This window comes from Sinocyclocheilus grahami, unplaced genomic scaffold (assembly GCF_001515645.1).
Source record: "Sinocyclocheilus grahami isolate Dianchi unplaced genomic scaffold, SAMN03320097.WGS_v1.1 scaffold15.1, whole genome shotgun sequence".
Classification (NCBI taxonomy): Eukaryota; Metazoa; Chordata; class Actinopteri; order Cypriniformes; family Cyprinidae; genus Sinocyclocheilus; species Sinocyclocheilus grahami.
The window spans coordinates 2,414,766-2,427,965 of record NW_015505194.1 but is presented as its reverse complement, the minus strand read 5'-3'; the positions used below and the strand labels follow the sequence as shown (position 1 = coordinate 2,427,965).

The 13,200-nt window shown below is 36.7% G+C and overlaps 1 protein-coding gene across 1 annotated transcript in view; it reads left to right on the top strand.

The window, feature by feature from the left end:
* Positions 1–13,200, top strand: part of LOC107601827 (membrane-bound O-acyltransferase domain-containing protein 2-like) — a 30,530-nt gene that overhangs the window by 15,350 nt on the left and 1,980 nt on the right. The window contains exons 2-10 of the mRNA XM_016294140.1: positions 2,191–2,336; positions 3,804–3,881; positions 7,031–7,126; positions 7,224–7,279; positions 9,812–9,866; positions 10,089–10,272; positions 10,982–11,174; positions 12,436–12,539; positions 12,631–12,695. Coding sequence (XP_016149626.1) covers positions 2,191–2,336; positions 3,804–3,881; positions 7,031–7,126; positions 7,224–7,279; positions 9,812–9,866; positions 10,089–10,272; positions 10,982–11,174; positions 12,436–12,539; positions 12,631–12,695 — 977 coding nt within the window. The remainder of the gene's footprint in view (positions 1–2,190; positions 2,337–3,803; positions 3,882–7,030; positions 7,127–7,223; positions 7,280–9,811; positions 9,867–10,088; positions 10,273–10,981; positions 11,175–12,435; positions 12,540–12,630; positions 12,696–13,200) is intronic.

The window sequence follows — 13,200 nt, the reverse complement described above, 5'->3', positions numbered from 1 at the left end:
TGCAGCCCCACTTTTTACAGATGTTAGACTCTTTTGAATGTGGTTGAAGATCTATATCTGTCTTCAGATGACTTGCAGCAGAAATTTTACAGCTGTGTGCAGTCAAGAAACAACTCTCAGACTCATGCTGTGGATGTCTTTGGCTTTCACGAGAAGCATGTCAGTGTGAAACTCAAGGCATTGCCTTTTAAGCAGGTCACAAGGCTTGCAGGGTCCTGAAATACTGCAGGAACCTCACTGAATCCTGCCAACCTTCTGACGTTCTCCTGGAACAGTGTGAAATCGTTGTTCTCTGACCCTGTTAGTCATTGTTTGTTTTGATTTTGACTGCTTATTATTTCTTCTAAATTCCATTGTCTTTACATAATAATCTTCACACCTGGGTCAAGTGACATGCTTCCAGTGTCAAATACTGCAGCTTTTCTAGACGCACTGAATTCACAGAATATCAGAATATATTTTGTTAAATGTACAGCTATGTGGTCTCAAACCCAAAGAGATATTCTTTATAAAAGTGAACGCTCAGCCACGCCTTCCTAAAACACCTCGTTCAAATATGCCCCCACATGTCTACATCACTGTGTGGGAACATTTGCATAACACCGCCCAAATGTATACGCAAAGAAAGAAGGCGTAACTTTTATTCTCGCTGTAGTATTGTTGCCGCCGCCGCCATGTTGTGGAGATGCTGTGTGCTTCGTTGCGAAAGACAAACTACTTTGGTCTTCCAAAAGATGACACAACTAGAAATCAGTGGTTACGTTTTATTTACAACACTGTTCCAGAACAGACCAACCCAAATATTTGAGAGTGTGCAGCGCATTTTACGGAGGAACTTTTCTTGAACCTTTTAAAGGGTGTAACATTTCCGTCACACGCTTGAGGAATTCGGCCAATCATAACGCACTAGATAGCTAGCCAATCAGAGCACCTTCTTTTCAGACCGATGAGCTTTGTAAAAATCGACATGTTTCGGAAAGGCTGGGCATAGTGAGTGCAACAATAATGTACAGTATGTGGAAAATAACGTGTTTTTTTTTACTTTAAACTGCATAAACACATTGCATTGCACCAAATAATGTTTTTTTAGCAATGTCATATGACCCCTTTAAAACTGTGCATGGATTTAAGTATTTGTTATATATGCGTCCCGTTTTAGAGCATGTCTCTGAAATGCAGTATTTTTCTAAATTGTTTTGGAGCAGCCCAGCACTGTCTCCCTCATCTAACGCACCTGATTCAACTCATCAACTCATTAATAGAGACTTTAAGACCTGAAATGGGTCACAAAAGGGAAAGAGTTGTGAGAAAATACGATGCGTGTCAGATCCGCGTCATGTTCAGGAGCTGGAGCTCTTAAAGCAACCAAAATAACCTAATAACCCAGCAGCTGTGATATCTGCTATTCAAAGAACAAAAGAAAAAAAGAGGAAATCAATAATCTAGAATTTAGTGTTTGATAAGTTTATGCCGTTTCTGTATATTTCCTACTTGCTGAAGGGCACAGGTAATTATGACCTTTATTATAATGGGTTTGTGAAAATTGTTTTAAGTTCACTTAAATTAGAAGTTATTTTTTAAAAGCCTAATAAATGTTCAAATCGATAGCTATCAATTATACTTTAATGTTTGTTTCATTCAACAATTTCAAAGAGACATCAGTCGTATTGGTGTCAGTGATACTCGCCTTCAGTCATAAAAAAAATACCATTAAACAAATATAAAAAATATACTGTCTTTGTTGTTTCTACGTTAATTTGACGATTGAATGTAAAATGATTGCAATATAAAAGTATATTATAAACTTTAACGTTAAGTGTGATTCAGTAAATCATGATTCATTTCAGAAAAAAATGCGTGATTTTAGTTTTTTTTTTTTTTTTTTTTAATCAATTGACGGCAAAAAAAATTATATTGTATTTTGTTTTAACATGGTTTTATTTTCAAGAAGTTTAATTAACAATTAAAAAAATAATAAAATAATTAATGTAATTGAAAATGTACAACATTTGTAACATTTAAAAATGTGTTTAAAGTAATGAATGAATGAATTTATTTAAAATGCTTTGCCTCAGAAGTGACATACAAACCAATCTGAAAAGTTATACATCTGATCTAAGTATCAGTCTTTTGGCCGTGATGGTGTATGTTCAGTTGATGACCAGTTGTGTTTTTTATTTTTGTTTTTAGGTGAACTTCGTAGTATGTCAGCTCTGTGCCCTGCTCACGGCTGTGTGGTTCAGGCTCTATCTGCACCCCAGCAAGACCAGTCCTTTTGTGCGGCATGTGGTGGCCACACTGCTGGGCATCTACTTTGCCCTTTTCTGCTTTGGCTGGTGAGTATTTGCCTGCAGTCCATACTGATACATCCCTCTCTGTATGTCTACACAGAAACTGAAACCAGGTTTTGCTTGTACTCCCTGCTGCTGGACTGCAGGATTTGTGTTGGTGTGACTTTCCAGAAAGATACAACAGACGCCAATCAATAGAAAATGTAGCAGCCTGTTTAACGACACACATTTGATACAGCACAAACAAACAGCTTATAGGACAATAAAGAGAGCTGAAGCTGACATCTGTAGTACACTGTCAAGTATCAAATTCTGTGGAATTTTTCCAGTTGGAAATACACCTGTATGACTCCCTCAGTTGAGTGCAACAGTGACTGGTTATTTTTTTGAGCCTTGGTTCTGAAAGTCATCAGTGAGATGAAAGACAGCATAACAACATTTATTCGAACCAAAAAAGGATTTGAAAAATGGAAAAAAGAAATACAAGTTTTCATGGTTACAATGAATTTTGTTGATTGGTGGGTCCCATTTTTGGATTGTGAGTGGTATAATAATATACGTTTATAATTTAACTAAACATTTTTTTATTTATTCGTAATTCTTTTTTGAAAAATAATCTTTTTAATAGAAGGTTTAAAGGTTATATAATGCTGCGCTTTTTTCCCACAATATTGCATATTCAGAAAATACTTCAGATTGCTATATTAATTTTTGTGTCTAATCATATCATTTACTATAGCTAAATTTAATGACATTTAATGATAATAATAAAATGCGAGTAATAAAAACAATAAAAATGTATTTTTCAATTCCAGTATAATTTGCAAAAAGCTTTGCGGGAAACAGCTGGTCTTTTAATTTTATTAATAGAGTAACATTAGAAAAAGTCTTGTCGATACCAACATAGTTTTAGATACATTAGTGTCTGTGTTGTGAGATTCACTGTCGACCCGCACAAGCTTGTATTGATGTGTCGTGGTGACTAAAATCCGAAGCTCATTAACATCTCATTTAATAAGACAAATAGATCAATAGGCCACACTCATGATAATAAAGGATAGATACATTTTTGGCTGCTAATTAGTGGCATCTTTTCAAACCCTTATTAAATTGTCTGTTTGTTTACGTGTCTGACAGATAAGCTTCCATAAAGTTTATTGTCTTTACATAAAGGCATAGCTAGTTCCCCAAAATCTCAAAAACTGTTTGTCCAGGCAATATTTCAATAACATGTCAAATCAGCAACAACACCCAATAACTTAATAATGGTATTTTACTTCTTTAGGTCAGTTTTTATGCTTATCCAGATGATGTGCGTTTACATCTAGCCTTTACCTCTATCAAAAAGGCCATAGGTTCTTCTGCAAGGTGGAACTCTGTTCTTACAGCTGCCATATTTAGAGTTAGAGTCCTCCCTTTCATTTTTCATTGAGTGGTTATATACTTAAGTATCATTTGAAAGTTTCCTCTTATGTGCTGTATTAATAGAAATACAATTTCTCTCTTCTACAGGTATGCTCTTCATTTCCTGCTCCAGAGCGGCATTACTTATGGCATAATGATTCTGACGGGAGTTGAGCACATGCACAAGTCAGTCCATAATTTTACGACTATAACAACATTGAAAATACTCAAAAGTTTGGTTTTTAACTTTCATAGCATTGAAGGCAACATTAAAAAAGTGACTCCTTTTACTGTTAAAGAGACCATGAAATGGCTGGACAAGTGCATTGTTGACATTGCACAGACATGGAAACTGCACAAAAAGCTAATAAATTATATGTCACTTTTGATCAATTTAATGCACCATTGCTGAATAAAAGTATTAACTAAAAAAAAACATACTAACAACAACATTTTCGAAAGATAGTGCAACCTTATAGTGGCTCCGCCTCTGAACTGATTTCCCATTTTATTTGACATCAGTTTTCATTTTTAAACCCAGTCAATCGCTGATGGATAAAATAAAGTTGTTTTTGTTATTGCATATCCCGTTTCACTAGAAACTATGTGACAATACAGAAGTAAAACTGGTTATGAACACCATTACATTAAAAACATTTTACTTAACATTCAGTAGAACCCATGGAACAGATGTGTGTGAATCCTTCATGACCCCCTTTTCATTCATAAGGTGAACTGAGGTCCGCGCTAATAGAAGTCGTCCGCTCTCTTAGAGCCCGACTCTTCTGATGAAAGAGTTGAAAACTGACCCAGAGATAATTATAATGAGAAAGAGATCATTCTCTTCAACCGCTGACTATCAGTCACTGTCCTCCTCACGGGTGTAATAAAATCTTCCATTATTTCCCCTCTGCCATCTCCTGCCAGCTGCCAGAAACTTTTTACTAGGTGGTAAATATAAAATTGCCTCACTGTCAGACTTCTGCCAAATGGCCCTTTAGGGACATTTTGTTTCAAATGAGGTGATATTACTGTCTTAGGAAGATTCAGGGGTAGTTGTTGAGGTAGAAAATTCTTCTATTGGTGGGCTGTGTAGAAACGCTGTTGCCGTTACTGGTTTTGTTGTCTTGGGAAACATAAGGTGGTTGAGACCATTCTATTTTTGGCATTCATTTGGGGGACAAACTGTTTTGCAGACCTGCAAAACACACTCGCATTGTTGAATGGAAAGCACACGCATGACACACACCCTTCGTCTTTGTACTCACACCTGCAGTATCTGGGGACCTGAGCTGAATGTGTCATCACCACAGCGTGAGTGTGTGTGTGTGTGTATATGAAATAATGAGAATGACTGGGAGCTTCTGTTATGCTAGTCTCCGTTAGCTTCATCTGCTTTTCCCTACCTTTTGTCTGTGAGATTAACAGATCTTGCATTTTAAAACCACACGATTACTGGACTAATGACCCTCTTGTTATCATGTGCAGTGAACAGAACACAACAAAAGTTGTTTGTGGCTGCTGTCTTATACTAAACTTTCAGTCAGTATGTTTGCATGCACAACAGAAAAGCACTTATGTGAGAAATCAGCGTTCATGTTTTCATGCACTGGTTCACACTGCTTTTTCCACCCTCTTAGACATGACTCGGGAAAACAAAGCAGAAAATACAGTTAAGCTTGTAGATATCTAGTTAACTCACTACTAAATCCATCAAACAAAACCAGTAACCTGGCAAAAAGCATGATCAGAGGACACAGGAGTTTTGTGAAGGTTTATGTTATGATAATGACAGGCTGACTGTCCATTTATCCCGCTTAAACAGTTTCTTACATGAGTAGCATACTGCACATATAGCGCATAATTAAATGGAAATGAAATATTATTTGCAGTTCAAATTATTTTATGATCTGAGAAGAGGCACCTATGCCACTCTCACTGTCCACAACATTATTCGAAGGCCCCTTAACTTTTCCAGTTGTTTGTGATTTTTAGAGTTTGAAAATAGAACATTCTAGACAAATTTGTATTCATTAAAAATGCCCATGGAGTTTTATGATTTGAATAATTTACATGACTATTCCAGGTCTATAAATCACACTTCTAAAAATAACTTCCTCATATATCCAGATTCTTCACTCTGGTTCTTCAAAGGAAAAACAGAAATATCTTGATTTTTAGTAGTTTTACCTTAATTTAATGCTTTTTTTTTGGCTTTATTTTATATAATTTTGTATATAATTTCCATCCATCCATCCATCATTCCATGGGCTCACGCCCGTTGGTGTCCAATGCCCGTCTGACACTCCATTTCCACTGTGCACGGTCTTGTGCCATCTTGCTAAGAGAGTGGATGTCCCTCTGACACCATTCTTTGATGTCATCCAACCACTCCTTACTCGGTCTTCCTCTACGTGTCCGTCCATCCGTGATCCTAAACACCACACACTTCACCAGTCGCTTGTCCTCCATCCTGCAGATATGTCCAAACAGGCTGAGCTTCCTCTCCATGATGAGTTGTACGATGTTCCTCGTGTTTCCAACTCGTCTTTGCACGAGTATATAATATAATTTACATAATTTAAAAGTGCCTCAATTAGCCAATCCAGGTTTCCAGAGAGCCATATAAAATACCATACAGACTGAGCAAATACATGAAGCCTTCCCTCAATCAGCGATAATGAAATGCCTCTATGGCACTAGCAGTTTCATCTGTGTGTGCGTTTAAGAATATGTGTGCCTTTTCCCATCTTCTACCTTCATTTAAAAAAAATGTCTGCATCATACAAGAATAGGGAGCAATAATGTCATTCATTAGTGTAGAAAGTAATGTTCATCTCCACACACACACACACACACACACAGTCTGCTCTTCATCCTCTGCAGATCAAAAGCTCTCATCACAGCTGAGAGTTCATTTCTGGAAATATCACTGAGCTCTTTGTTAGCTTATGTCTGCATCATACAAGAATAGGGAGCAATAATGTCATTCATTAGTGTAGAAAGTAATGTTCATCTCCACACACACACACACACACACAGTCTGCTCTTCATCCTCTGCAGATCAAAAGCTCTCATCACAGCTGAGAGTTCATTTCTGGAAATATCACTGAGCTCTTTGTTAGCTTATTTTTTTTTTAAATAATGTTTTTACTTGTTTCTGGGATTTAATGGATCATAAAATTCTCAGTATGGCATCCTCCAGGCCCTCATGATATCAAAGCTCTTGTAAAACTAAAATTTATGTGTATCATCTGCACAAAAATGGTCGTAAGTGCATTAATGCATCAGAAATGTCTTGCAGTGTAAAACCTGCTGTTTGGTTCACATTGCAGATACTGTTTGGTGGTCGCCCTGGGTTATCTAAGCTTCTGCCAAATCACCCGGGTTTACGTCTTTGATTACGGAATGTACTCTGCAGATTTTACAGGGTAAGAATATGCCTTTCTGTGTGAAGTTTCTGAGCTTCGTTGTCGGTGTTGTCTACTCGCATCTCTCTTTTTTTTTTATTTTTTTTCTCCCTGACAGGCCGATGATGGTCATCACACAGAAGATAACCAGTGTGGCTTTTGAGATCCATGATGGTGAGTGTGTGTGTGTGTGTGTGTGTGTGTGTGTGTTTGGTTAAAGTTTAGAATACACACAGGAATGAAGCATTGGGATTCTGTTCTGGATGCTGTTCTAGGCGACTGCTGTTGTGATTGTCAAATGTGCTGCCAAAGGGCCTGAGAAACTAATTAAAGAAATTGAAGGCAGCAGGGATGAAATGAAAGCAAATGAAAACAAGCCACCCTCCTTCTCTTCACCCCTCTATTGTTCCACAGGGTGACGGATTACTCTTATGATGTGTGCTCCCCACACCACACTTCTTAATATTACTGCTATCACTAATTCCTTTCTTTGTCCTCTGCTGAGTTCAGCTGCTGGCCTGCAAACCTTTGTCATGCCGATTCTTCTAAACAGAGTGGATTCCCTTAAGATTTACTGTTTTATCCTCACTGAATGTCTAGTGCAAGAGTAGGACTGGAAGATATGATGATTTACACCGTGCAATGGCAGCATTGTATTGTACTGTTTATGCTGCACATAGTTATGTTGAATTTTATTTTATTCTTTTCAATTTGTCTGTTAGTTTTTTGTTTGTTTTTTTTTAGTTCTACTTTTTTTTTTTTGTTAGAACGTGTATATAGTTTTTATTTAGTTTTTGTTGCATGTTCAAATTGTAAATTTTCTCAACACAGTCTAGTTTTATTGCCGTCTAGTGATCATTTAATACGAACTAAAGTCAAGACTAGAAGAACTTGTTATAAATGGGTGTTGTTGAAACTTGAGGCATTAATATTGAAATAAATTGATGTGCTGTCACAAATGTGCCAGCTATCAGTTTTAAGTCCTAACTATCCATTATTAATATTAGTTTTACTGTTTTGAGTCATGTTACGTAACATGATGCTGTTTTTGCACTGATGTCAGACTTCTCATTCATTTGTTATGAATGATTGTATCTTTTAGTGCTCATCATAGTCCAGATAAATATAGAACATAATCAAATTAGATGAAGTACCTTTCATTTGGAAAGTATTTAATTCAGTGGATTATCCAGAAATGGGCAATACCGTGTGATTATTTAACATATAAAGCAATTCTCATTGATTTCCAGTACAAATAACTATATTGTGATATTTTCGGTTACTGTGATATAAAATTGTTTTGTGATATAAATTGTATGTGAGCTGTCTGCCAGGACTCTTATAAAGTGGTTTCACTCGCTTGTTGCCCTGAATAACCTGTCATTGATATTCCCTATGGTCCGTAGGACACTAATAGGACAAATTCCCCCATAGAAGTCCTTGCTGACCTCCATCACTAGCTCTGGGACATGTCGGTGCTTATTGTGGGTGAAGCTCTGTCTGCACTGCTGCTGCTCACCGAGTCAGCCATAAACCGTAATGAAAACATATAAGTGGCTCGTCTTATGTACATAAGGGTGGCGATAAAACAACAAGAAATTATTCAAGCCACTTACTCTGGGTCACTCTGCCTTGTCTTATCGTGTGGGAAGACAAACAACTGAGGCAGAGGAGACTCATGAGTCGACCACATGAACTCTGAGCTAAGTCAGTTTACAGCACATTTCTTCCCTCTCTAATTACCTCTGTAAATCATGGAGAGGCCAGGGAGAGTTAGATGAAACACAAGCTAAGAATTTGTACGCCTACGGTACTTTCACTGTGCTCAAATGCAAACATCAAGATTTCCTGATAAATTGTATTGAACGGAATAGTTCACTCAAAAATTACAATTGTCATCATTTACTCAGCTCAGTGTCATTCCAAAAGCCATATGACTTGTTGTTTCTGTGGAAAACCGAAAAAGGAGACATTTTGAATAATATACTGGTCCATCTTTTCCATGCCGTTAAAGGGATAGTTAATTCCAAAATGAAAATTCTGTAATTAATTACTCAAGACCTTCGTTCATCTTCGGAACACAAATTAAGATATTTTTGATGGAATCTGAGAGCTGTCTGACCCTGCATAGACAGCAATACAACTGAAATGTTCCCAAGTCCAGAAACGTAGCAAGATCTGTAAAATAATCCATGTGACATCAGGGGTTCAACTGTAATTAAGAAGCTACGAGAATACTTTTTGTGCGCAAAAGAAAAAAAAATAACGACTTTATTCAACAATTTGTCTCCTCCGCATCACCCTGGTGCCATTTTGGAGTTGTTGAATAAAGTAATTTTTTTTTCTTTTGAGCACAAAAAGTATTTTCGTAGCTTCGTATAATTGCGGTTGAACCCCTGATGTCACATGGATTATTTTACAGATCTCCTTGCTACGTTTCTGGACTTGGGAACATTTCAGTTGTGTTGCTGTCTATGCAGGGTCAGACAGCTCTCAGATTCCATCAAAAATATCTTAATTTGTGTTCCGAAGATGAACGAAGGTCTTACGGGTTCGAAACAACATGAGGGTGAGTAATTAATGACAGAATTTAGATTTTTGGGTGAACTAACCCTTTAACTTGATTGTGGACTGAAGCTTTATTTGCCTTACCTGGGACTTTTGTTATGGATGTTTGTATTGATGTTTGTGTGTGTGTGTTTACAGGAATGGCAAGGAAAGAAGATCAACTAAACCAAAGTCAAAAACTGTTGGCCATAAGGTATGAAGATTAAAAAGAACCTTAAAATCAAACTGTTGACAGTACAAAGACTAAATTAAATGAAGGAATGTAATTTTTGATTAAGAGTGTATAATTGTGGTCTCAAAAACTTTGCCCTTTATATTTAAAACTACAAGCTATCTCAAGTCCTCTTTACTAGATATGATGTTACTCGTGTCCTAATGCACTTCTAAAATCATCCTGTATTTGTGTGTCATTCAGACGGATGCCCAGTTTATTGGAGTATTTCAGTTACAACTGTAATTTCATGGGGATTTTGGCTGGTCCCACCAGCTCTTATAACGATTACATTGCCTTCATCGAGGGTACCCCGTATCGCCACCGAGACCTTGAGACCAAAGGAAAAGTCAATGGGAAGAGCAGACTGAATGACCCTTCACCAAATGTTCGTTTTAAGTTGTTTGTGTTATTATTATTTTTTTTATAACCTCACATTATACACCAATTCATGTCACAGGGAACTTAAATGCTGAACAAATGTTTTCATACATTACCATTCAGAAGTTTGGGGAAAGATATTATGCATTTAATCAAATACAGTAAAAACAAAGTAATTGCGAATATATATTTCTATTTAGTACAACTGTTTTCTATTTTGTTATGTTTTAAAATGTAAATTATTCCCGTGAAGCTGAAGTAAAGTTAAATTTTCAGCAGCCATTACTCCAGTCTTCACTCTTCAGTGTCACATGATCCTTCAGAAATCATTCTAATATGCTGATTAGGGGCTCAAGAAACATTTCTTATTATTAATGTTGAAAACCGTTATACTGCTAAATATGTTTGTGAAAACTATGATGCGTTATGCGTATATTTGTTTTTACATTAATTTCAGGATTCTTTGATCAATAGAAAATTCAAAAGAAGAACATTTATTTGCTATAGAAATAATTTAGAATAATGTAAGTCTTTACTCATATTTTATCAATTTAATGCATCCTTGTTGAACAACATTAAAAGAAAAATGCACTGACCCCAAACTTTTGAACAGTAGTGTACATTATCTACAGTATGTTTTATTCAAAATTATTAAGTTGTATATGATTGGCCTGTTCCAAGTTCATATCAGTTTGTGCATTTCTGTTTCTTAACAGACAGAAGTAATCCGGAAACTGGCCACCTGCTTCATCTCTCTGCTGGTCTTCCTCTCCGTCTGCAAAGTCTGTCCTGTGGAGCGTAACGTTGATGATGATTTTATTGCTACCACGCCCTTCTATGCTCAGGTGGTCTACCTGTATTTGTCCATGCTGACCACCCGGCCTAAATACTACTTTGTTTGGACTCTGGGTGCGTGGACTTCCTGCCTGTCTTTCTCTTCCCATCTGGCTAGATTTCTCTTATCTTTTTCTTGTTTTGATCTTTATTGATAGATATTGGTTTGTCTCATCTTCTGTTCTGATGATGGATATCATGTTTTGAAATTTTTTTTTGAGGCATTATGCACTTATTTTTCTGAGGGGGAATAAAACATGACCAATCTGCATATATATATATATATATATATATATATATATATATATATCTTTGCAGATTGATCATGTCTTATTCACCCCTCAGAAAAATAAGTGACCCCTCATTTCAAACAGGCATGACACTTCTTTTATTAGTCTGTTTTCCTATTTCCAAGTTGTCCTTTCTCTCCCCCAATGTGTTATATGCGCCTTGTTGAACAATACTGGAAAGAATAATTTAATCAAGCACAAGCAATAGTTTGTTTTTCAAATTTCACCATTATCGTTTATACTACACCTAGGGCATGATTAATTACACATTAGGATGCATCATCCATCATCTGTTGTGCGGACTGGTTGTGTGACCCATTTGAATTGGGATCAACATCTTACACAACACAGAGTTAGTCCATATGACTTGTGTTTTACTGCCCTCTTCAGACTAAGGATGGAACTAAAACTCATATTGGTTCCAGTTGGGGAAGTCGTGGCCTAATGGTTAGAGAGTCGGATTCATAACCCAAAGGCTGTGGGTTCGAGTCTCATACCGGCAGGAATTGTAGGTGGGGGGAGTGAATGTACAGCGCTCTCTTCCACCTTCAATACCACGACTGAGGTGCCCTTGAGCAAGGCACCGAACCCCCAACTGCTCCCCGGGCGCCGCAGCATAAATGGCTGCCCACTGCTCCGGGTGTGTGTTCACGGTTTGTGTGTGTTCACTGCTGTGTGTGTGTGCACTTTGGATGGGTAAATGCAGAGCACTACTTCCGAGTATGGGTCACCATACTTGGCCGCATGTCACTTCACTTCACTTCACTATTTGAATGCAGTTATTCAATTCATGTAGTAGGTTCTGACATGGTAAGAGAAAAAACTCTACCAGTATTTATTTTACTTGCATTACATGCTTCTTTGAATTATAAAACACTACAGCAAGCATTTCCAGAATTCTCTGAATTCCTGACAACTAAATACTTGCTCCATTATAACACTTTACATAAATGTAGAAACAAACTTGGTGCTGTGTATTCTGGGTTTCATAACATTTATTATATCTGATGTGAGTATCTTGACACTCATGCTGTCTTTCTGAATAGCTGATGCCATCAATAACGCAGCAGGATTTGGATTTAATGGCTACGACAGTAATGGCTTGCCTCGATGGGATCTCATTTCCAACCTTAGGATCATGAATATAGAGGTCAGTTCGGTTGCTCTTAAGTTGTTGTTTTTTCCCCTCTTGAGTGAATCGGAAGTGTTCTAATCAGTCAAGTCAACTCTTATATTTTCAGCTTGCCACCAGCTTTAAGGTATTCCTGGATAACTGGAACATTCAAACAGCACATTGGCTTAAAAGGTAAGAACCGGAAGAGTGCATTTTGCTATTGTACACTACCATTCAAAAGTTTGGGGTCGGTAAGATTTTTAATGCTTTTGAAAGCATTCTTTTTGTATTCGCCAAGGCTGCATTTTTTTTTAATCAAAACTACTGTAAAAAAAACAGTAATATTGGGAGATATCATTGCCATTTAAAATAACTGTTTTCCACTTTAATATATTTAAAAATGTAATTTATTCCTGTGATGACAAAGCTAATTTTCAGCAGCCATTACTCCAGTCTTCAGTGTCACATGATCCTTCAGAAATCATTCTGATTTGCTGCTCAAGAAACATTTCTATTATTATCATGTTGAAAACATTTGTGCTGCTCAATATTTTTGTGGAAACTGTGATAGATTCTTTTCTGGATTCTTTGATGAATAGAAAGTTCAAAAGAACCGCATTTATTTGCTATAAAAATTTTTTTGGTAACATTATAAATTTTGATCAATTTAATGCATCCTTGATCAATAAAATACTAA